The 25,973-nt window shown below is 45.0% G+C and overlaps 1 protein-coding gene across 1 annotated transcript in view; it reads left to right on the forward strand.

Moving 5' to 3' along the window:
* The window catches only part of sned1 (sushi, nidogen and EGF-like domains 1), a 163,142-nt gene that overhangs the window by 34,610 nt on the left and 102,559 nt on the right, over positions 1 to 25,973 (forward strand). Inside the window, exons 2-10 of the mRNA XM_072915125.1 lie at positions 1,026 to 1,313; positions 7,529 to 7,669; positions 7,768 to 7,930; positions 14,961 to 15,086; positions 19,836 to 19,949; positions 20,081 to 20,194; positions 20,260 to 20,373; positions 22,541 to 22,588; positions 22,664 to 22,747. Coding sequence (XP_072771226.1) covers positions 1,026 to 1,313; positions 7,529 to 7,669; positions 7,768 to 7,930; positions 14,961 to 15,086; positions 19,836 to 19,949; positions 20,081 to 20,194; positions 20,260 to 20,373; positions 22,541 to 22,588; positions 22,664 to 22,747 — 1,192 coding nt within the window. The remainder of the gene's footprint in view (positions 1 to 1,025; positions 1,314 to 7,528; positions 7,670 to 7,767; positions 7,931 to 14,960; positions 15,087 to 19,835; positions 19,950 to 20,080; positions 20,195 to 20,259; positions 20,374 to 22,540; positions 22,589 to 22,663; positions 22,748 to 25,973) is intronic.

The following is a 25,973-nucleotide window of genomic DNA, read 5'->3' on the forward strand; positions in this document are numbered from 1 at the left end:
TTAAAATGTTGATATTAGAGAAGTTACTTTATTAAAATGTTGATATTAGAGAATTTATTTTATTAAAGTGTTGATATTAGAGAAGTTACTTTATTAAAATGTTGATATTAGAGAAGTTATTTAATTAAAATGTTGATATTAGAAAAGTTACTTTATTAAAATGTTGATATTAGAGAAGTTACTTTATTAAAATGTTGATATTAGAAAAAAATTGTTATTAAAATGTTGATATTAGAAAAGTTAATTTATTAAAATGTTGACATTAGATCATTTATTTTATTAAAATGTTGATTTTAGAAAACTTACTTTATTAAAATGTTGATATTAGAGAAGTTATTTTATTAAAATTTTGATAATAGAAAAGTTGCTTTATTAAAATGTTGATATTAGAGAAGTTAATTTATTAAAATGTTGATATTAGAGAAGTTACTTTATTAAAATGTTGATATTAGAGAAGTTATTTTATTAAAAAGTTGATATTAGATAATTCATTTTATTAAAGTGTTGATATTAGAGAAGTTACTTTATTAAAATGTTGATATTAGAAAAGTAACTTTATTAAAATGTTGATATTAGAAAAGTAAATTTATTAAAATGTTGATATTGGAGAAGTTACTTTATTAAAATGTTGATATTAGAAAAGTAACTTTATTAAAATGTTGATATTAGAGAAGTTATTTAATTAAAATGTTGATATTAGACAAGTTACTTTATTAAAATGTTGATATTAGAGAAGTTATTTTATTAAAATGTTGATATGAGAGAAGTTACTTTATGAAGATGTTGATATTAGACAAGTTATTTTATTAAAATGTTGATATGAGAGAAGTTATTTTATTAAAATGTTGATATGCGAGAAGTGACTTTATGAAGATGTTGATATGCGAGAAGTGCTAAAGCGTATTTCCCTCCCGCACGATAGAGTTAGCGTGTGTTTGCCACCTGGAAGTGCAAACATCCTGCAGGACTCGTGCTGACTCCAAAAGAAAAGAAGAACAGTTGTGACTGTCTCGCTTCCTGTGCAGGTGAACAACAACGGCCTGGTCTCCTTCCTGAGGGAGGTGTCCCAGTTCACACCTGTGGCCTTCCCCATCGCCGGCGACCGGAGGGCGGTGGCGCCCTTCTGGGCCGACGTGGACAACCGGCGGGCGGGGCGAGTCTTCTACAGGGAGAGTCGGGAGTCGTCCATCTTGAGCAGGGCCGCCGCCCACGTCAGGATCTACTTCCCCGACTTGTCCGACTTCAACGCCACCTGGGTCCTGGTCTGCACCTGGGACAGAGTCACCTTCTTTGGCGGCGGCAAGGACACGCCGGTATGGACTCACCTTTACTCCGTCAGGAAGTGACCTTAGAGTAGTCCGTGTGCAGCTTCCTCGTCCTCAGCGAGACAGCTCCTCAGTGTCGGCGGCACTCGTGCGCCATGTTTGACTTTAGGCAGGACACAATTATCCTGCTACACACTTATAACAATGTGTGTGGACTCATGCTGCTATGGTAGTCATCTTTTTCTCAATGAACCGCAGCTCCTCAGTGCCGGCAGCACTCGTGCGCCGTGCTTGACTTTAGGCAGGACACAATTATCCTGCTACACACTTATAACAATGTGTGTGGACTCATGCTGCTATGGTAGTCATCTTTTTCTCAATGAACCGCAGCTCCTCAGTGCCGGCGGCACTCGTGCGCCGTGCTTGACTTTAGGCAGGACACAATTATCCTGCTACACACTTATAACAATGTGTGTGGACTCATGCTGCTATGGTATTCATCTTTTTATCAATGAACCGTAGCTCCTCAGTGCCGGCAGCACTCGTGCGCCACGCTTGACTTTAGGCAGGACACAATTATCCTGCTTACGACAAAAACGTGTCATTGTGATTACATTTATACTGCTATACAAGCTGCACACTGACTCCTCTAACTTGACTTTCTGTACTAGTGTCCATTGACAAACTCATGCTAATAACACAAGGGAGGGGCAGCACTCGTGCACCACGCTTGACTGCAGGCAGGACACAATTATCCTGCTACACACTTATAACAATGTGTGTGGACTCATGCTGCTATGGTATTCATCTTTTTCTCAATGAACCGCAGCTCCTCAGTGCCGGCAGCACTCGTGCGCCATGCTTGACTTTAGGCAGGACACAATTATCCTACTTACGACAACAATGTGTCATTGTGAGTACATTTATACTGCTATACAAGCTGCACACTGACTCCTCTAACTTGACTTTCTGTACTAGTGTCTATTGACAAACTCATGCTAACAACACAAGGGAGGGGCAGCACTCGTGCGCCACGCTTGACTTTAGGCAGGACACATTATCCTGCTACACACTTATAACAATGTGTGTGGACTCATGCTGCTGTGGTATTCATCTTTTTCTCAATGAACCGCAGCTCCTCAGTGCCGGCAGCACTCGTGCGCCACGCTTGACTTTAGGCAGGACACAATTATCCTACTTACGACAACAATGTGTCATTGTGAGTACATTTATACTGCTATACAAGCTGCACACTGACTCCTCTAACTTGACTTTCAGTACTAGGGTTCCATTGACAGACTCATGCTAATTACACAAGGGAGGGGCAGCACTCGTGCATCATGCTTGACTTTAGGCAGGACACAATTATCCTGCTACACACTTATAACAATGTGTGTGGACTCATGCTGCTATGGTATTCATCTTTTTCCTCAATGAACCGCAGCTACTCAGTGCCGGCAGCACTCGTGCGCCACGCTTGACTTTAGGCAGGACACAATTATCCTGCTTACGACAACAACGTGTCATTGTGAGTACATTTATACTGCTATACAAACTGCACACTGACTCCTCTAACTTGACTTTCTGTACTAGTGTCCATTGACAAACTCATGCTAACAACACAAGGGAGGGGCAGCACTCGTGCACCACGCTTGACTTCAGGCAAGACACAATTATCCTGCTACACACTTATAACAATGTGTGTGGACTCATGCTGCTATGGTATTCATCTTTTTCTCAATGAACCGCAGCTCCTCAGTGCCGGCAGCACTCGTGCGCCACGCTTGACTTTAGGCAGGACACAATTATCCTGCTTACGACAAAAACGTGTCATTGTGATTACATTTATACTGCTATACAAGCTGCACACTGACTCCTCTAACTTGACTTTCTGTACTAGTGTCCATTGACAGACTCATGCTAACAACACAAGGGAGGGGCAGCACTCGTGCACCACGCTTGACTGCAGGCAAGACACAATTATCCTGCTACACACTTATAACAATGTGTGTGGACTCATGCTGCTATGGTATTCATATTTTTCTCAATGAATCGCGGCTCCTCAGTGCCGGCGGCACTCGTGCGCCATGCTTGACTTTAGGCAGGACACAATTATCCTGCTACACACTTATAACAATGTGTGTGGACTCATGCTGCTATGGTATTCATATTTTTCTCAATGAACCGCGGCTCCTCAGTGCCGGCAGCACTCATGCACCATGCTTGACTTTAGGCAGGACACAATTATCCTGCTACACACTTATAACAATGTGTGTGGACTCATGCTGCTGTGGTATTCATCTTTTTGTCAATGAACCGCAGCTACTCAGTGCCGGCGGCACTCGTTCGCCATGCTTGATTTTAGGCAGGACACAATTATCCTGCTTACGACAACAACGTGTCATTGTCAGTACATTTATACTGCTATACAAGCTGCACACTGACTCCTCTAACTTGACTTTCTGTACTAGTGTCCATTGACAAACTCATGCTAACAACACAAGGGAGGGGCAGCACTCGTGCGCCACGCTTGACTTTAGGCAGGACACAATTATCCTGCTATACACTTATAACAATGTGTGTGGACTCATGCTGCTATGGTAGTCATCTTTTTCTCAATGAACCGCAGCTCCTCAGTGCCGGCAGCACTCGTGCGCCGCGCTTGACTTTAGGCAAGACACAATTATCCTGCTTACGACAACAACGTGTAATTGTGAGGACATTTATACTGCTATACAAGCTGCACACTGACTCCTCTAACTTGACTTTCTGTACTAGTGTCTATTGACAAACTCATGCTAACAACACAAGGGAGGGGCAGCACTCGTGCACCACGCTTGACTGCAGGCAAGACACAATTATCCTGCTACACACTTGTAACACTGTGTTTGGACTCATGCTGCTGTGGTATTCATCTTTTTCTCAATGAACCGCGGCTCCTCAGTGCCGGCAGCACTCGTGCGCCACGCTTGACTTTAGGCAGGACACAATTATCCTGCTACACACTTATAACAATGTGTGTGGACTCATGCTGATATGGTATTCATCTTTTTCCTCAATGAACCGCAGCTCCTCAGTGCCGGCAGCACTCGTGCGCCGCGCTTGACTTTAGGCAGGACACAATTATCCTGCTTACGACAACAACGTGTCATTGTGAGTACATTTATACTGCTATACAAGCTGCACACTGACTCCTCTAACTTGACTATCTGTACTAGTGTCCATTGACAGACTCATGCTAACAACACAAGGGAGAGGCAGCACTCGTGCACCATGCTTGACTTTAGGCAGGACACAATTATCCTGCTACCCACTTATAACAATGTGTGTGGACTTATGCTGCTATGGTAGTCATCTTTTTCTCAATGAACCGCAGCTCCTCAGTGCCGGCAGCACTCGTGCGCCACGCTTGACTTTAGGCAGGACACAATTATCCTGCTTGCGACAACAACGTGTCATTGTCAGTACATTTATACTGCTATACAAGCTGCACACTGACTCCTCTAACTTGACTTTCTGTACTAGTGTCCATAGAGAAACTCATGCTAACAACACAAGGGAGGGGCAGCACTCGTGCGCCATGCTTGACTTTAGGCAGGACACAATTATCCTGCTACACACTTATAACAATGTGTGTGGACTCATGCTGCTGTGGTATTCATCTTTTTCTCAATGAACCGCAGCTCCTCAGTGCCGGCAGCACTCGTGCGCCACGCTTGACTTTAGGCAGGACACAATTATCCTACTTACGACAACAATGTGTCATTGTGAGTACATTTATACTGCTATACAAGCTGCACACTGACTCCTCTAACTTGACTTTCAGTACTAGGGTTCCATTGACAGACTCATGCTAATTACACAAGGGAGGGGCAGCACTCGTGCATCATGCTTGACTTTAGGCAGGACACAATTATCCTGCTACACACTTATAACAATGTGTGTGGACTCATGCTGCTTTGGTATTCATCTTTTTCCTCAATGAACCGCAGCTCCTCAGTGCCGGCAGCACTCGTGCGCCACGCTTGACTTTAGGCAGGACACAATTATCCTGCTTACGACAACAACGTGTCATTGTGAGTACATTTATACTGCTATACAAGCTGCACACTGACTCCTCTAACTTGACTTTCTGTACTAGTGTCCATTGACAGACTCATGCTAATAACACAAGAGAGGGGCAGCACTCGTGCACCATGCTTAACTTTAGGCAGGACACAATTATCCTGCTACACACTTATAACAATGTGTGTGGACTCATGCTGCTATGGTATTCATATTTTTCTCAATGAACCGTGGCTCCTCAGTGCCGGCAGCACTCATGCACCATGCTTGACTTTAGGCAGGACACAATTATCCTGCTACACACTTAGAACAATGTGTGTGGACTCATGCTGCTATGGTAGTCATCTTTTTGTCAATGAACCGCAGCTCCTCAGTGCCGGCAGCACTCGTGCGCCATGCTTGACTTTAGGCAGGACACAATTATCCTGCTTACGACAACAATGTGTCATTGTGAGTACATTTATACTGCTATACAAGCTGCACACTGACTCCTCTAACTTGACTTTCAGTACTAGGGTTCCATTGACAGACTCATGCTAATTACACAAGGGAGGGGCAGCACTCGTGCATCATGCTTGACTTTAGGCAGGACACAATTATCCTGCTACACACTTATAACAATGTGTGTGGACTCATGCTGCTTTGGTATTCATCTTTTTCCTCAATGAACCGCAGCTCCTCAGTGCCGGCAGCACTCGTGCGCCACGCTTGACTTTAGGCAGGACACAATTATCCTGCTTACGACAACAACGTGTCATTGTGAGTACATTTATACTGCTATACAAGCTGCACACTGACTCCTCTAACTTGACTGTCTGTACTAGTGTCCATTGACAGACTCATGCTAATAACACAAGAGAGGGGCAGCACTCGTGCACCATGCTTAACTTTAGGCAGGACACAATTATCCTGCTACACACTTATAACAATGTGTGTGGACTCATGCTGCTATGGTATTCATATTTTTCTCAATGAACCGTGGCTCCTCAGTGCCGGCAGCACTCATGCACCATGCTTGACTTTAGGCAGGACACAATTATCCTGCTACACACTTATAACAATGTGTGTGGACTCATGCTGCTATGGTAGTCATCTTTTTGTCAATGAACCGCAGCTCCTCAGTGCCGGCAGCACTCGTGCGCCATGCTTGACTTTAGGAAGGACACAATTGTATACTGCTCTTTTAAAATGTTCTATCTACACTTCTGTTCAAATGTAATAATCACTTATTCTTCTCTTCTTTGATACTTTACATTAGTTTTGGATGATACCATACATTTCGGTATCGATGCGATACCAAGTAGTTACAGGATCATACATTGGTCATATTCAAAGTCCTCATGTGTCCAGGGACGTATTTACTGACTTTATAAACATAATATACATTCAATGCAAAATGCCCCCAAAAAATATCGACGTAATCGTAGTAGTATCGACTCGATACGTGCCTGTACTTGGTATCATTACAGTGGATGTCAGGTGTAGATCCGCCCGTGGCGTTTGTTTACATTGTGACGCCGGTGAGCTACGGTGTGTAGTGAAGCATGTTTAGCTATTCCTTTTCCTCCAGTGATAATGATACTTGTAAGAAACTTACTATATTTGTCGCCATGGAGACGAGGATTAGTGATTTAGAAGTAGCTAAAACACTACTGAGGGCGTTTCAGTGTTTTAACTTCACCTTTATCTTTACTTTTTACGCCAAAACGCGTCCGTTCTCCCTTTTCTGTCCACACAGCGTGTCTGCTTGTAAGTACTCTGTGTGTGTGCGCTGCCGAACATGCTCCTCTGCTGGTAAACCCAGCAATGTCACGACGTTAAAGTTAAAGTTAAAGTACCAATGATTGTCACACTGTGGTGAAATTTGTCCTCTGCATTTGACCCATCACCCGTGATCACCCCCCTGGGAGGTGAGGGGAGCAGTGAGCAGCAGCGGTGGCCACGCCCGGGAATAATGTTTGGGTGATTTAACCCCCAATTCCAACCCTTGATGCTGAGTGCCAAGCAGGGGAGGTAATGGCTCCCATTTTTATAGTCTTTGGTATGACTCGGCCGGGGTTTGAACTCACGACCTACTCTAACCAGGTCAGATGTGACTTTGACGCGGGTGCGGGGACCGGTACTTTTCAGAGGCGCTATAGTACCGAAAAGGATTCTAATACTAATACCGGTATACCGTCCAACCCTAATCTGCGCAGGTAAACACTTTCCAGGCGGTCCTCATCACAAACGGAGATCTTTCCTTCACCATATTCCAGTACAACAACATCACCTGGACCACCGGCAAGCACGCCAGCAGCGGCGGCGACCCAGCGGGCCTGGGAGGCATCGCGGCGCAGGTATGGTCACGCCTCCGCCTCCCACAAGCCACCGCGGACCCCGATGGCGTCGGTCCTCTGAGACCTCCTCCCTCCCCTCCCTTCCCTCTCCTCCCCAGGCAGGCTTCAACGCCGGCGACGGCCGGCGCTACTTCAACATCCCCGGCTCCCGCACGGCCGACGTGGCCCACGTGGAAGGCACCACCAACGTGGGCTACCCGGGCCGCTGGGTCTTCCGCATAGACGACGCCAACGTGGAGGTGGGCGCTTGCAACAACTCAGGTGAGAGCGAGAGAGAGAGAGACTCTGGAACACGGGTGTCAAACTCTGGCCTGCGGGCCAAATTTGGCCCTTGAGGCGATATCAAATTAACATTAGAGCTGGCCCCCCGGTATTATACAGCGGCGGTGCACTGCAAAAAGTCAGTGTTCAAAAACTAGAAGAAAAAAATACAAAAATGAGGGGTATTTTATTTGAACTAAGCAAAATTATCTGCCAATAGAACAAGAACATTTGGCTTGTCAAGTCTTTCCAAAACAAGTAATATTAGCTAACCTCAATGAACCCAAAAAGGGGAACATTATCACAATTTCCGAATTGTGAAAACCATTAAAAATCAGTTCCCATCCATCCATCCATCCATCTTCTTCCGCTTATCCGAGGTCGGGTCGCGGGGGCAGCAGCCTAAGCAGGGAAGCCCAGACTTCCCTCTCCCCAGCCACTTCGTCCAGCTCCTCCCGGGGGATCCCGAGGCGTTCCCAGGCCAGCCGGGAGAGATCGTCTTCCCAACGTGTCCTGGGTCTTCTCCGTGGCCTCCTACCGGTCGGACGTGCCCGAAACACCTTCCTCGGGAGGCGTTCGGGTGGCATCCTGACCAGATGCCCGAACCACCTCATCTGGCTCCTCTCGATGTGGAGGAGCAGCGGCTTTACTTTGAGCTCCCCCCGAATGACAGAGCTTCTCACCCTATCTCTAAGGGAGAGCCCTGCCACCCGGCGGAGGAAACTCATTTGGGCCGCTTGTACCCGTGATCTTGTCCTTTCGGTCATGACCCAAAGCTCATGACCATAGGTGAGGATGGGAACGTAGATCGACCGGTAAATCGAGAGCTTTGCCTTCCGGCTCAGCTCCTTCTTCACCACAACGGATCGATACAGCGTCCGCATTACTGAAGACGCCGCACCGATCCGCCTGTCGATCTCACGATCCACTCTTCCATCACTCGTGAACAAGACTCCGAGGTACTTGAACTCCTCCACTTGGGGCAAGATCTCCTCCCCAACCCGGAGATGGCACTCCACCCTTTTCCGGGAGAGAACCATGGACTTGGACTTGGAGGTGCTGATTCCCATCCCAGTCGCTTCACACTCGGGTGCGAACCGATCCAGTGAGAGCTGAAGATCCTGGCCGGAGGAAGCCATCAGGACCACATCATCTGCAAATAGCAGAGACCTAATCCTGCAGCCACCAAACCAGATCCCCTCAACACCCTGACTGCGCCTAGAAATTCTGTCCATAAAGGTTATGAACAGAATCGGTGACAAAGGGCAGCCTTGGCGGAGTCCAACCCTCACTGGAAACGTGTCCGACTTACTGCCGGCAATGCGGACCAAGCTCTGGCACTGATCATACAGGGAGCGGACTGCCACAATAAGACAGTCCGATACCCCATACTCTCTGAGCACTCCCCACAGGACTTCCCGGGGTACACGGTCGAATGCCTTCTCCAAGTCCACAAAGCACAGACCCTGCCGAGAGTATAGAGCTGGTCCACAGTTCCACGACCAGGACGAAAACCACACTGTTCCTCCTGAATCCGAGGTTCGACTATCCGGCGTAGCCTCCTCTCCAGTACACCTGAATAGACCGGGAAGGCTGAGGAGTGTGATCCCACGATAGTTGGAACACACCCTCCGGTCTGCCAATCCAGAGGTACCGCCCCCGATGTCCACGCGATGTTGCGGAGTCTTGTCAACCAAGACAGCCCCACAACATCCAGAGCCTTAAGGAACTCCGGGCGGATCTCATCCACCCCCGGGGCCTTGCCACCGAGGAGCTTTTTAACTACCTCGGCAACCTCAGCCCCAGAAATAGGAGAGCCCACCACAGACTCCCCAGGCACTGCTTCCTCATAGGAAGACGTGCTGGTAGGATTGAGGAGGTCTTCGAAGTATTCCCTCCACCGAAGTATTCACTCCAAACTTATACTAAAAACTAATTTATTGTTCTTAATGGAAAGGCAACAAGGCAAGCGCTTGTTACTCTCGGGGTCTCCTAGCCGCTCAGGCAAATCATATTGTCTAAAAATGCATTTTTCCATGGATAACATGACATCATCGCGCCAAGTGCGTGCTCTTTCAGTCAATTAGTGCGCATATTAGAGATGCGCGGATAGGCAATTATTTCATCCGCAACCGCATCACAAAAGTCGTCAACCGTCCGCCGTCCACCCGAACTAACATTTAATCAAAACCGCACCCGCCCGCCATCCGCCACCCGCCCGTTGTTATATATCTAATATAGACGATGCAAGGCATTAGTGAGGTTATAAAGCTTTTGCCTGTTAAAGAAAGGAGACTGATCCAATGCAGCAGAGACATTCAATGTCACGGCCCAGACGCACACTAGTGCGCAATCATCTGGGAGCCGTGCTGAGCGCACCTCCAAGCGCGCTCGCGCCACTCAAACTGCTGCAGGCAGCTGCGTTCTATCTTGTTTTAACATCCTGTGGCACTCTTCCGGGATCACGGCGGACGAAACTGCTCATGCTCAGGGTGTTTGCGGAGATTCGGGGTTTTGCACAAATGTGATGCACCATGTTAGATGTCCCAGTTTTGTGACTGTCGTAGACATAAACAGCGTCGCAGCTCTCGCAAATCACGTAGCCAGCATTACTATCATCCTGATTTACAACCTCATAAAAATGAGTCCACGCTGAACTTTTCTGGCCTTTTTTTCCCCTGGTCTTTAGTATTCCCTTTTTTAGTTTGTCGCGTACCACGTTTGCTGCCGGCGTTGCCATCTCTTTTTTTTTTTCTTCTTCTGTTGTGGCATATGCTGCAGGTGCCTGCTCGTTTTTCGTATGTGGGTAACAACATTTAACTATGTATATATATTTCCGAATTGGTTTAACTGCCACCCGCCTGAATCTATTTAAAATCTAATTTTTTTTTAATTTCAACCGCCCGACCCGACCCGCAGATAAAATCTAATTTTTTTTTTATTTCAACCGCCCGACCCGCGGATAATCCGCGGACTCCGCGGTTGTGTCCGCAAACCGCGCATCTCTAGCGCATATATACAGCCCGGCCCCCGGCTAAAAAATGTTTAATTGTAATTTTGAGGAATTGATCTGAATGTGCATGAACTATTTCTGTTCAAAATTGTTAGAAATGTTTAAATATTAACTGTCAGTTTACTGTACTGTGCCAACTGTACTACTATATGAGTACCTATTTTCTATTGTTTCATTGAAAATAAAACAGTAAATCCCATTTAGCTGTCATCTGTTTTAATTATGAGACACAATTGTGTCAAAGTCATGATTTTTTTTTTTCATGCTTGAAATAAGAAATGATTACTTTAAAAAAGTAGTTTTATACCAACTTTGCAACAGTTGATATTCTAGTTTCAAGCTTGTTTTACTCAATATAGGTCATCAAATCTCAGCAACAAGCTGTAATATCTTACTGAGATCATTTAGGACCAAAACCCTTAAAACAAGTAAAACACTCTAACATCAAATCTGCTTAGTGAGAAGAATGATCTTATCAGACAGAAAATAAGCAAATATCACCCTTATTTGACATATTTCATCTTACTTAGATTTCACTTTTTGCAGTGTGCCGCTGTAACACCGCATTCACCGCCAATACTCATACTTGCCAACCCTCCCGGGGCAACCTTTCTCCCGATATCCACCCGGACAACAATATTGGGGGCGTGCCTTAAAGGCACTGCCTTCAACGTCCTCTACAACCTGTCGTCACGTCCGCTTTTCCTCCATACAAACAGCGTGCCGGCCCCTGTCACATAATATATGCGGCTTTTACACACACTTAAGTGAATGCAAGGCATACTTGGTCAACAGCCATACAGGTCACACTGAGGGTGGCCGTATAAACAACTTTAACACTGTTACAAATATGCGCCACACTGTGAACCCACACCATACTTGCCAACCCTCCCGGATTTTCCGGGAGACTCCCGAAATTCAGGCGGACCTGAGTGACGTGTCGACAGCCTGTTTTCACGTGCGCTTTCCCACAATATAAACAGCGTGCCTGCCCAATCACGTTTTAACTGTAGAATGATGGAGGGCGAGTTCTTGGTTTCTTATGTGGGTTTATTGTTAGGCAGTTTCATTAACGTCCTCCCAGCGCAGCAACAACACACAACAACAGCAGACTGCATATCGATTTTGATTCATTATTATTTTTTGAGCAATGACAGTTTAAAAAAAAATTCCGCTACAACTCTTAGGGACCCAAAATGGCCCCAATCATAAAAGTATTTTAAATAAGTTATACTTTTTTACACTTAAGTCTTTAGATCAACTTCAGATCTATCCGTCGATTATAAGTTTGTATCATTTTTATATATATTTTTGTTTATTTTATGCCCTTTTTGTCATTTTTCTTAATGGCAAACACACAAAATATGCAATCTTTTCCCCTCAAAATACTTTAAAGTGGAACATTTGATGTTAAGTAATTGGAACCATGAATAAGTCAATAATTCATAAGCATATCGATTTTGATTCATTATTATTTTTTGAGCAATGACAGTTTAAAGAAAAATCTTGCTACAACTCTTAAGGACCCAAAATGGCCCCAATCATAAAAGTCTTTTAAATGAGTTATACTTTTTTACACTTAAGTCTTTAGATGAACTTCAGATCTATCTGTCGATTATAAGTTTGTATCATTTTTATATACATTTTTTTGTTTATTTTATGCCCTTTTTGTCATGTTTCTTAATGGCAAACACACAAAATATGCGACATTTTCCCAAAAATATATTTTAAAGTGGAACATTTGACATTAAGTAATTGGAGCCATGAATAGGTCAATAATTCATAAGCATATCGATTTTGATTCAATATTATTTTTGAGCAATGACAGTTTAAAAAAAAATCTTGCTGCGGTAAAGCAGTTCGTCTGCCGTAAACGCCAATATTGTGACACTCTTAAACAGGACAATACTGCCATCTACTGTACATGCATATGTGACAATAACATCTCGGGCTTTTAGAGAGTGCAGTGCACAACTGCGCACACAACAAGGAGACGAAGCAGAATGCATCGACAGAGAAGGGTGTTCAGCATGGTTAGAAAAATAGTGACAGAGAATAGAACAAGGATGGACAATTCAACCCTTAACTCAACAATGAGTAGATGAGTGTTATGTGTGTGTATATGTGGAAATAAATGAACACTGAAATTCAAGTATTTCTCTTATTTATATATATATATATATATATATATATATTAGAGATGCGCGGTTTGCGGGCACAACCGCGGAGTCCGCAGATTATCCGCGGATCGGGCGGATGAAATAAAAAAAAATTAGATTTTATCCGCGGGTCGGGTCGGGTCGGGTGATTGAAATTTAAAAAAATTAGATTTTAAATAGATTCAGGCGGGTGGCAGTTAAACCAATTCGGAAATATATATACATAGTTAAATGTTGTTACCCACATACGAAAAACGAGCAGGCACCTGCAGCATATGCCACAACAGAAGAAAAAAGAAAAAGAGATGGACACTTTTACGGAGCGGAGAAGGGACGCCTCGCCGGGGTCCGGGATCGAGGCCCCTTCCCCCGAGAGGGCCCCACCGGGAGCCGTAGCTGAGGCGATTCGCGAGAAGGGCCCGACGCACGTCCAGGGTCTCCACCGCGCCCACCGCACCGACACCCCGCCTCAGGGTGTCGGTGGCGCAGCAGGTAAGCAGCTTACCTGCCCGCCACCCCCGTGGCCGGGGGCTCGTAACAGGGGTCACTCCGCGCGCTCCGCCCGCGCAGCTTACCTGCCCGCCACCCCTGTTGCCGGGGGTGCGTAACAGGGGTCACTCCGCGCGCAGTGCGCTCACGAAAGGGGTGGGGCTCACCCTGGTTGGTATAGACAGCAGGACGGTGGCCATGTAAGTCGGAACCCGCTAAGGAGTGTGTAACAACCCACCTGCCGAATCAACTAGCCCTGAAAATGGATGGCGCTGGAGCGTCGGGCCCATATACCCGGCCGTCGCCGGCAGCGAGACGCGCTTGGAGGTGCGCTCAGCGCGGCTCCCATATGATTGCGCACTGGTGTGCGTCTGGGTCGTGACAGCGTGGCACGCGAATGTCTGTGCTGCATTGGATCAGTCTCCTTTCTTTAACAGGCAAAAGCTTTATAACCTCACTAATGCCTTGCATCGTCTATATTAGATATATAACAACGGGCGGGTGCGGTTCTGATCAAATGTTAGATCGGGTGGATTGCGGATGGTTGACGACCTTCTGATGCGGTTGCGGATGAAATAATTGCCTATCCGCGCATCTCTAATATATATATATATATATATATATATATATATATATATAAAATAAATATATGTATATATATATATATATATATATATATATATATATATATATATGTATATATATATATATATATATATATATATATATATATATATATATATATATATATATATATATATATATATATATACACAGCTAGAATTCACTGAAAGTCAAGTATTTCTTATATATATATATATATATATATATATATATGAAATACTTGACTTGGTGAATTCTAGCTGTAAATATACTCCTCCCCTCTTAACCACGCCCCCAACCACGCCCCCCCTACACACACACACACCTCCCGAAATTGGAGGTCTCAAGGTTGGCAAGTATAAGAATGATCAACACATTTCGGGAGAACATCCGCACCGTAACACAACATAAACACAACAGAACAAATACCCAGAAACCCTTGCAGCACTAACTCTTCCGGGACGCTACAATATACACCCCCTCGCTACCACCAAACCCCTATTAAATTTTGATTAAAATTTTATTTGATATGCCATTGATATTTTTTTTAAATTACTATTATTTGAAACTGGATTTTGCATGTCACTATAAAGTTATATAAGCCTTGCTTGTTCAATATTCAATGCAAAACTTGTTTGGGTCCCTTTTTAAAAGGTTAATTTGCTCAACCTTGGCCCGCGGCTTTGTTCAGTTTTACATTTTGGCCCACTCTGTATTTGAGTTTGACACCCCTGCTCTGGAAGAACGTTGTGACTTCCACCTGCAGCCTCGGTGTGTCCACACCTGAGACCGTGTGTGAATGGCGGCCAGTGCATTGACGACTGCATCCCGGGCAACCCCTCCTTCACCTGCTCCTGCTTGGCGGGCTTCACCGGCAGACGATGTCACATCGGTGAGTCACGTCCACACTTCCATTTAATCACTATTTTTACGTCTATAGTCGGAAATCCCTCTTTTTTTTACCTCTGTAAAAATATAACAATATATTTTTTGTTTTTTTTCCGACATACAATATGTGTTAAAATCTGTTACGTGTACATAAACAAGGGAATGGAGTGTATGGTGTGCGACTATGTGTAGGAATTAAACGTTGAGTGTTACCGGAAGTGTTGAGCGAGGTGCGGAAGTCCAAGAGGGGGGCGAGGCAGGCAGGGAGGTCGAGATCCAAGAGGGGCAGCCAGGGAACCAGAGGGGGATACGGGGAGACGAGACACACAGCTCATAACACGGGTGTGGAGGGGGGCGTGGCCTGCGGGCAGGTGATTGCACTGCAAAAAGTCAGTGTTCAAAAACAAGAAAAAAAAATACATTTTTATTTGAACTAAGCAAAATCATCTGCCAATAGAACTAGAAAATTTGGCTTGTCAAGACTTTCCAAAACAAGTAAAATTAGCTAACCTCAATGAACCCAAAAATACCTTAAAATAAGTATATTCTCACTAATAACAACTACACTTTTCTTGGTAGAAAAAAATTGACTTTTTTGCTCTATATGTTGAAAAATATTCTTAAATGAAGTAAATGCTAGTGCCATTATCTTGACATAATATTTTTTTTTTCATGCTTGAAGTAAGAAATGATTACCGTATTTTTCGGACTATAAGTCGCAGTTTTTTTCATAGTTTGGCCGGGCTCCAGTGCGATTTATATATGTTTTTTTTCCTTTTTTATTATGCATTTTCGGCAGGTGCGACTTATACTCCGGTGCGACTTATACTCCGAAAAATACGGTACTTTAAAAAAAGTACTTTTATAGCTTTGCAACAGTTGATATTCTAGTTTCAAGCATGTTTTACTCAATATAGGTCATCAAATCTCAGCAACAAGCTGTAATATCTTACTGAGATCATTTAGGACCAAAACCCTTAAAACAAGTAAAACACTCCAACATAAAATCTGCTTAGTGAGAAGAATTATCTTATCACACAGAAAATAAGCAAACATCACCCTTATTTGACATATTTCATCTTACTTAGATTTCAGTTTTTGCAGTGTGGATTACCCAGCTGGGGCTGATCTTCCGATCACCTGCCATGCTTATTAGCAGCAGCCGGTTGTTGGAGTTGGAGTTGGAACGCGCTGGAAAGACACACGAGAGAGACTGAAAAGTGGCAGAGCAGAGTGCTGTTGCTGTGTGTGAGGCAAAATTAAAAACGTGTTAAATCGGACTTCCTGTGCTCCAGTGCGAGTCTGTCGGTGTCGGGGGAAGCCACGGGAGGGGAACTGTTACAGCGGGGACGGAGGAATGCTGCTGGAAGACGACAAGGGGGACACTAGACCAGTGTTTTTCAACCTTTTCTGAGCCAAAGCACATTTTTTTAATTGAATCCCAAGGCACACCACCAGCAGAAATCATTAAAAAAATGAAACTCAGTAGCCGATATCGACGGTAAAAAGTCGTTCTCGCAATTGTTGGATATGAATTCAAACCATAACCATACATAAATTCAGTGTAAAAAAACAAAACACAAATTAACTTCCATACCGCTTTCCATCATTTCCAGCAGACTGCATGGCAAAATGGGAGATCCACCCAGGGACGGGGCCATATGACTCCCTACCCTCCAGTATTTGAATCAACCAAGAGCCAAGAATTTTTTTTACATCAAATTATGCTGACAATTGTTTGTTTTTTTTAATTCAGTGTTTTAAAATTCAGTGTAAAAAAATTTTTTAAATTTTTTTTTATTTAGTGTATGAATTTAATTACAAAAATGTTTTTTCAATGAATACTATGATGTAGAAAAATAATTCCGTTCACAAAATTCAAAGGCAAACAATTCAGTTATATAAATTCAGTGTAAAAAAAAAAAAAAAAAATAAAAAAAGTACAAATTAACCTCCATACAGCTTTCCATCATTTCCATCAGACTGCATGGCATAATGGGAGATCCACCCATGGACGGGGCCATATGACTCCCTACCCTCCTGTATTTGAATCAACCAAGAGCCAATAAATTATGCTGACAATTTATTTGTAAAAAAATTCAGTGTAAAAATTTTTTTTTATTTTTTTTTAAATTTAGTGTATGAATTTAATTCCTAAAAATGTTTTTCAATGAAATAGTCAGCATAATATGATGTATAAAAATAATTCAGTTCACAAAATTCAAATGCAAACAATTCAGTTACATAAATTCAGTGTAAAAAAAAAAGAGCACAAATTAACCTCCATACCGCTTTCCATCATTTCCAGCAGACTGCATGGCTAAATGGGGGATCCACCCAGGGATGGGGCCATATGACTCCCTACCCTCCTGTATTTGAATCAACCAAGAGCCAAGGATTTTTTTTACATCAAATTATGCTGACAATTTATTTGAAAAACAATTAAGTGTAAAAAATATATTTTTTTAAATTTAGTATATGAATTTAATTACAAACAAAAAATTATATGAAATAGTCAGCATAATATGATGTATAAAAATACTTCAGTTCACAAAATTCAAAGGCAAACAATTCAGTTGTATAAATTCAGTGTAAAAAAAACAAAAAACACAAATTAACCTCCATACCGCTTTCCATCATTTCCAGCAGACAGCATGGCAAAATGAGAGATCCACCCAGGGACGGGGCCATATGACTCCCTACCTTCCTGTATTTGAATCAACCAAGAGCCATTCATTTTTTACATCAAATTATGCTGACAATTTATATGAAAAAAAATTCAGTGTAAAATAAACTTTATTTTATTTTATTTAGTGTATGAATTTAATTAATAAAAATGTTTTTCAATGAAATAGTCAGCATAATATGATGTATAAAAATAATTCAGTTCACAAAATTCAAATGCAAACAATTCAGTTACATAAATTCAGTGTAAAAAAAAAAAGAGCACAATTAACCTCCATACCGCTTTCCATCATTTCCAGCAGACTGCATGGCAAAATGGGAGAGCCACCCAGGGGCGGGACCTTATGACTCACCTACCCTCCTGTATTTGAATCAACCAAGAGCCATTCATTTTTTACATCAAATTATGCTGACAATTTATATGAAAAAAAATTCAGTGTAAAATAAACGTTATTTTATTTTATTTAGTGTATGAATTTAATTAATAAAAATGTTTTCCAATGAAATTGTCAGCATAATATGATGTATAAAAAGAATTCGCTTCACAAAATTCAAACGCAAACAATTCAGTTACATAAATTCAGTGTAAAAAAAAAAAAGAAGCACAAATTAACCTAAATACCGCTTTCCATAATTTCCAGCAGACTGCATGGCAAAATGGGAGATCCACCCAGGGACGGGGCCATAAGACTCCCTACCCTCCTGTATTTGAATCAACCACGAGCCATTCATTTTTTACATCAAATTATGCTGACAATTTATATGAAAACAAATTCAGTTTAAAAAAAACATTTGTTTTTTTTAATTTAGTGTATGAATTTAATTACTAAAAAATGTTTTCAATGAAATAGTCAGCATAATATGATGTATAAAAATTATTCAGTTCGCAAAATTCAAATGCAAACAATTCAGTTACATAGATTCAGTGTAAAAGAGCACAAATTAACCTCCATGCCGCTTTCCATCATTTCTAGCAGACTGCATGGCAAAATGGGAGATCCACCTAGGGATGGGGCCATAAGACTCCCTACCCTCCTGTATTTGAACCAACCAAGAGCCAAGAATTTTTTTTACATCAAATTATGCTGACAATTTATTTGAAAAAAATGTATTTTTAATTTAGTGTATGAATTTAATTACAAACAAAAAATTATATGAAATTGTCAGCATTATATGATGTATAAAAATACTTCAGTTCACAAAATTCAAAGGCAAACAATTCAGTTATATACTGTAAATTCAGTGTAAAAAAAAAAGAAGCACAAATTAACCTCCATACCGCTTTCCATCATTTCCATCAGACTGCATAGCAAAATGGGAGCCTGCCCTCCTGTATTTGAATCAACCAAGAGCCAAGAATTTTTTTAAATCAAATTATGCTGACAATTTATTTGAAAAAAAATGCAGTGTAAATTTTTTTTATTTATTTCTTTAGTGTATGAATTTAATTACTAAAACATTTTTTCAGCATATTATGATGTATAAAAATAATTCAGTTCACAAAATTCAAACGCAAACAACTCAGTTATATAAATCACTGTAGCTCTTGTCTCAAAGTAGGTGTACTGTCACCACCTGTCACATCACGCCCTGACTTATTTTGACTTTTTTGCTGTTTTCCTGTGTGTAGTGTTTTACTTCTCGTCTTGCATTCATTCATTCACAATCTTTATGTAAGACATTTTTCTGCCTATAAAGCGCTCTAAAACCTCCGTTAATGTTTTCTATACACACTGTAAGTATATATGTCATGTATTACCAGTTTGGAACTCCACCTGGCCTTACCTGACACATGAAACGTGACGATTTGGGCAGTTGCACTGTCCACTTTAGCCGCCAGGTGGCAGTGGAGTGCCGGATAACTTAAAAGTGTGTTTCGTGTCAAATCCCACTTTGACCACAGCGTCAGTTGCCATAAAGAGTGGCACTCTCCATTATTTCCAGCAGAATGGTAAACCCTAAATCCTCCCCCCCTCCTCTTCCATATGGATGTCTTCCCACCATGATGTTTGTACCTGAAGAGTGTTGAGCTTTGAGGTGTGTGACCTTTGACCTTTGACCTTTGCAGACGTGGACGAGTGCGCCTCGTCGCCGTGCAGGAACGGCGCCACCTGCCAAGACCGGACCAACGGCTTCGCCTGTGGCTGTCCGCCTGGATACACGGGGACTCGGTGTGAAACAGGTGTGGCCGATGTTTGACCTATTTGGACTTTTTAAGAAGTATTTCAGCGCGTGCTGAGACCTCCACTCACGCCTTTTGGACGTCTGGCAGCGCTGACTCGCACCTGAGTAAATGTTCCCTGTGCGTCGCAGACGTGGACCGGTGCGGAGGCGTGCCGTGCTTCAACCAGGCGCTGTGCGTGCCGGGCCCAGGCAACTTCACCTGCGTCTGCCAGCCCGGCTACACCGGGGTCCTGTGTGAGACAGGTGGGCGGGTCTTATTCTCCCTCGCCCGCTCCCCCATGACGTCATGGCGCGTGTTCCCCTCACAGGCGTGGACAGGTGTGAGTCGCAGCCGTGTTTGAACGGAGGCCAGTGCGTCCGTCGGGCCGCAAACTTCACCTGCCTTTGTCCCGCCCCCTTCACCGGCCTCGTCTGCGAGTCAGGTGACCTCATCAGCTCCGCCTCCGCCAGGGTAGCAAAATGTGGACACGCCCATCTTATCTTTTGTGATAAGTGCTGCTCCACTGCTCCATCATCGTTACAATAGGAGGGGGATTCATACGGCCCCCTTTCGTCGCGGTTCACCTGACACATGAAACGTGACAAACTATTCACAGCGTTGAATATTTTAAAGAATATTTCGTGGCAATTTTGACCGTAGCGCCAGTTGCTATGTAGAGTCCCGCTTTTTGTGTCCTTACTACTTTTTTTTGACACTGAATTTACAGTGTATGTAACAGAATTGTTTTACATCAAATTATGCTGACAATTTAAAAATGCAGTGTTTTAAAACTTTTTTTATTTTTTTATTTAGTGTATGAATTTAATTACCAAAATGTTTTTCTCAATGAAATTGTCAGCATAATATGATAATAATAATAATAATAATAATAATAATAATAGATTTTATTTGTAAAAAAACACTTTACATTGAGTAAAAAAAATAAATAAAAAGATTTTTTTTTTTTAAAAATAGAACAGCCTAATAGCTTGAAACTAGTATGCATATATCTTAAAAAAAAGAAGAAAAAAAAGGCTTTTTTAAAAAGAAGGTTTTTTAAGCCTTTTTTTAAAGCATCCACAGTCTGTGGTGCCTTCAGGGGGTCAGGGCTCTTGTCAGCATAATATGATAATAATAATAGATTTTATTTGTAAAAAAAAAGCACTTTACATTGAGTAAACAACCTCGGTTGAAATAAAAAAAAATTAGATTTGAAATAGATTCAGGCGGGTGGCAGTTAAACCAATTGGGAAATATATATACATAGTTAAATGTTGTTACCCACATACGAAAAACGAGCAGGCACCTGCAGCATATGCCACAACAGAAGAAGAAAAGAAAAAAAGAGATGGACACTTTTACGGAGCGGAGAAGGGACGCCTCGCCGGGGTCCGGGACCGAGGCCCCTTCCCCCGAGAGGGCCCCACCGGGAGCCGTAGCTGAGGCGATCCGCGAGAAGGGCCCGACGCACGTCCAGGGTCACCACCGCGCCCACCGCACCGACACCCCGCCTCGTCCGCCTTCGCCGCGGCCGGCGTCACGCGCAGCAGGTAAGCAGCTTACCTGCCCGCCACCCCCGTGGCCGGGGGCTCGTAACAGGGGTCACTCCGCGCGCTCCGCCCGCGCAGCTTACCTGCCCGCGCAGCTTACCTGCCCGCCACCCCTGTTGTCGGGGGCGCGTAACAGGGGTCACTCCGCGCGCAGTGCGCTCACGAAAGGGGTGGGGCTCACCCTGGTTGATATAGACAGCAGGACGGTGGCCATGGAAGTTGGAACCCGCTAAGGAGTGTGTAACAACCCACCTGCCGAATCAACTAGCCCTGAAAATGGATGGCGCTGGAGCGTCGGGCCCATATACCCGGCCGTCGCCGGCAGCGAGACGCGCTTGGAGGTGCGCTCAGCGCGGCTCCCATATGATTGCGCACTGGTGTGCGTCTGGGCCGTGACAGCGTGGCACGCGAATGTCTGTGCTGCATTGGATCAGTCTCCTTTCTTTAACAGGCAAAAGCTTTATAACCTCACTAATGCCTTGCATCGTCTATATTAGATATATAACAACGGGCGGGTGCGGTTCTGATCAAATGTTAGTTCGGGTGGGTGGCGGATGGTTGACGACTTTCTGATGCGGTTGCGGATGAAATAATTGCCTATCCGCGCATCTCTAATGTATATATATATATATATATATAAATATATATATATATATATACACATGTATATATATATGTATGTTTATATGTGTATGTATATATATTTAAGTATATATTTGTATGTGTCTATATATGTATACACATACATACATACATATATATGTATTAATGTATATATGTATGTTTATATTTGTATATACGTATGTATAAGTATATACATGTATATTTTTTAATAGGAATCCATTTTCAAAAAGACGTAAATCGAAGTTCCACCATTCTTGTTCATGTGGTCAAAGAGAGCTACAATTTCCTGTCCGCTTTCTCATGCACTCCACATCATCATCGTCAAGGAATGTCAAATGTGGGGGATGAGGGTCTGCTGCTAAAGACCGTCACAAAGCGGCGGTGCACCTCATGAAAGGTGTGTCTAATGAGTCCATGTTTGCCTTCTCCCCGCAGAGCTGATGGAGCTGCAGGTCAACTCCAGCCAGTCCCAGAACCAAACAGGTGAGAGCCAAGACCACCTTTTGCGTGGGGAAGCCCCGACACGGGTTCTGACGGCGCCCGGTTCTTTCCCCGCAGAGAAGCGGCAGACGTGCGAGCTGAGCAGCTCCGGAGCGTACCGCTGCACGTGCGGGCCAGGATACTACGGAGACACCTGCCAAGGTATGGCGTCTGCAGCCGGGGCAGGTATGGAATTTTGGGACCTCTGCCCCTGCGAGGAGGCCGCCTCCTCCGGTGGATTCTTGTAATTGTCCAAGCCGGTTTACGAGGGGAAATGCAAGCGGCTTGATGTCGCTGTAAATATTACTTTATGGAGCCTTTTATGAGTTGCTTTGTCTAGACTCCAAAATGCTCTCTGTGGTATTCAGGTCTTCTTCCTCGCAGCCTCTGGAACACAGCCAGGACAACCATGAACTGTGCTTTTACATCAGCACCACCACCACATCCAACCTCCATACGTCAATACACTATATTGCCAAAAGTATTTGGCCACCCATCCAAATGATGAGAACCAGGTGTCCTAATCACAGGTGTATGAAATCAAGCAGAGACTGTTTCTACAAACATTTGTGAAAGAATGGGCCGCTTTCAGTGATTTCCAGCGTGGAACTGTCATAGGATGCCACCTGTGCAACAAATCCAGTCGTGAAATTTCCTCGCTCCTAAATATTCCTAAGTCAACTTTATAATAAGAAAAGTGGAAGAGTTTGGGAACAACAGCAACTCAGCCACCAAGTGGTAGGCCACGTAAACTGACAGAGAGGGGTCAGCATAGTGCAAATACTTTCTGCACAGTCAGTTGCTACAGAGCTCCAAACTTCCAATTAGAGAGTTTCATGGAATGGGTTTCCATGGCCGAGCAGCTGCATCTAAGCCATACATCACCAAGTCCAATGCAAAGCGTGGGATGCGGTGGTGTAAAGCACGGCGCCACTGGAATCTAGAGCAGAAGAGTGATGAATCCTACCTTTCCATCTGGCAATCTGATGGACCCACCTATGTTTTTCCCCACCTGTGTCTGTCCCCACCTGTGTCCGTCCCCACCTGTGTCCGTACCCCAATTGTGTCTGTCCCCAATTGTGTCCGTCCCTAACTGTGTCCGTCCCCACTTTTTGTCAGTCCGTCTCCACATGTGTCCGTCCCCACCTTTTGTCAGTCCGTCCCCACATTTTGTCAGTCCGTCCCCACCTTTGTCAGTCTGTCCCCACCTGTGTCCGTCCCCACCTTTTGTCAGTCCGGCCCCACCTGTGGCTGTCCCCACCTGTGGCTGTCCCCACCTGTGTCTGTCTCCACCTGTGTTCGACCCCACTTATGTCCGTCCCCACCTGTGTCCGGCCCCACCTGTGTCCGGCCCCACTTATGTCCGTCCCCACCTGTGTTCGTCCCCACCTGTGTCCGTCCCCACCTGTGTCCGGCCCCACCTATGTTTTCCCCACCTGTGTCTGTCCCCACCTGTGTCCGTACTCCAATTGTGTCTGTCCCCAATTGTATCCGACCCTAACTGTGTCCATCCCCACCTTTTGTCAGTCCGTCTCCACATGTGTCCGTCCCCACCTTTTGTCAGTCCGTCCCCACTTTTTGTCAGTCCGTCTCCACATGTGTCCGGCCCCAGCTTTTGTCAGTCCGTCCCCACCTGTGGCTGTCCCCACCTGTGTCTGTCTCCACCTGTGTTCATCCCCACCTATGTCCGTCCCCACCTGTGTCCGGCCCCACCTGTGACTGTCCCCAACTGTGTCTGTCTCCACCTGTGTTCATCCCCACCTATGTCCGTCTCCACATGTGTCCGTCCCCACCTTTTGTCAGTCCGTCCCCACATTTTGTCAGTCCGTCCCCACCTTTGTCAGTCCGTCCCCACCTGTGTCTGTCCCCACCTGTGTCCGTCCCCACCTTTTGTCAGTCCGTCCCCACCTGTGGCTGTCCCCACCTGTGGCTGTCCCCACCTGTGTCTGTCTCCACCTGTGTTCGTCCCCACCTATGTCCGTCCCCACCTGTGTCCGGCCCCACTTATGTCCGTCCCCACCTGTGTCCGGCCCCACCTGTGTCCGGCCCCACTTATGTCCGTCCCCACCTGTGTTCGTCCCCACCTATGTCCGTCCCCACCTGTGTCCGGCCCCACCTATGTTTTCCCCACCTGTGTCTGTCCCCACCTGTGTCCGTACTCCAATTGTGTCTGTCCCCAATTGTGTCCGACCCTAACTGTGTCCGTCCCCACCTTTTGTCAGTCCGTCTCCACATGTGTCCGTCCCCACCTTTTGTCAGTCCGTCCCCACTTTTTGTCAGTCCGTCTCCACATGTGTCCGGCCCCAGCTTTTGTCAGTCCGTCCCCACCTGTGGCTGTCCCCACCTGTGTCTGTCTCCACCTGTGTTCATCCCCACCTATGTCCGTCCCCACCTGTGTCCGGCCCCACCTGTGTCCGGCCCCACCTGTGTCCGGCCCCACCTATGTTTTTCCCCACCTGTGTCTGTCCCCACCTGTGTCCGTACCCCAATTGTGTCTGTCCCCAATTGTGTCCGTCCCTAACTGTGTCCGTCCCCACCTTTTGTCAGTCCGTCTCCACATGTGTCCGTCCCCACCTTTTGTCAGTCCGTCCCCACCTTTGTCAGTCCGTCCCCACCTGTGTCTGTCCCCACCTGTGTCCGTCCCCACTTTTTGTCAGTCCGTCCCCACCTTTTGTCAGTCCGTCTCCACATGTGTCCGTCCCCACCTTTTGTCAGTCCGTCCCCACCTGTGGCTGTCCCCACCTGTGTCTGTCTCCACCTGTGTTCGTCCCCACCTATGTCCGTCCCCACCTGTGTCCGGTCCCACTTATGTCCGTCCCCACCTGTGTCCGGCCCCACCTATGTTTTTCCCCACCTGTGTCTGTCCCCACCTGTGTCCGTACCCCAATTGTGTCTGTCCCCAATTGTGTCCGTCCCTAACTGTGTCCGTCCCCACCTTTTGTGAGTCCGTCTCCACATGTGTCCGTCCCCACCTTTTGTCAGTCCGTCCCCACCTTTGTCAGTCCGTCCCCACCTGTGTCTGTCCCCACCTGTGTCCGTCCCCACTTTTTGTCAGTCCGTCCCCACCTTTTGTCAGTCCGTCCCCACCTTTTGTCAGTCCGTCTCCACATGTGTCCGTCCCCACCTTTTGTCAGTCCGTCCCCACCTGTGGCTGTCCCCACCTGTGTCTGTCTCCACCTGTGTTCGTCCCCACCTATGTCCGTCCCCACCTGTGTCCGGTCCCACTTATGTCCGTCCCCACCTGTGTCCGGCCCCACTTATGTTTTTCCCCACCTGTGTCTGTCCCCACCTGTGTCCGGCCCCACCTATGTTTTTCCCCACCTGTGTCTGTCCCCACCTGTGTCCGTACCCCAATTGTGTATGTCCCCAATTGTGTCCGTCCCTAACT

Source organism: Nerophis lumbriciformis, linkage group LG18 (genome assembly GCF_033978685.3).
Source record: "Nerophis lumbriciformis linkage group LG18, RoL_Nlum_v2.1, whole genome shotgun sequence".
Lineage (NCBI taxonomy): Eukaryota > Metazoa > Chordata > Actinopteri > Syngnathiformes > Syngnathidae > Nerophis > Nerophis lumbriciformis.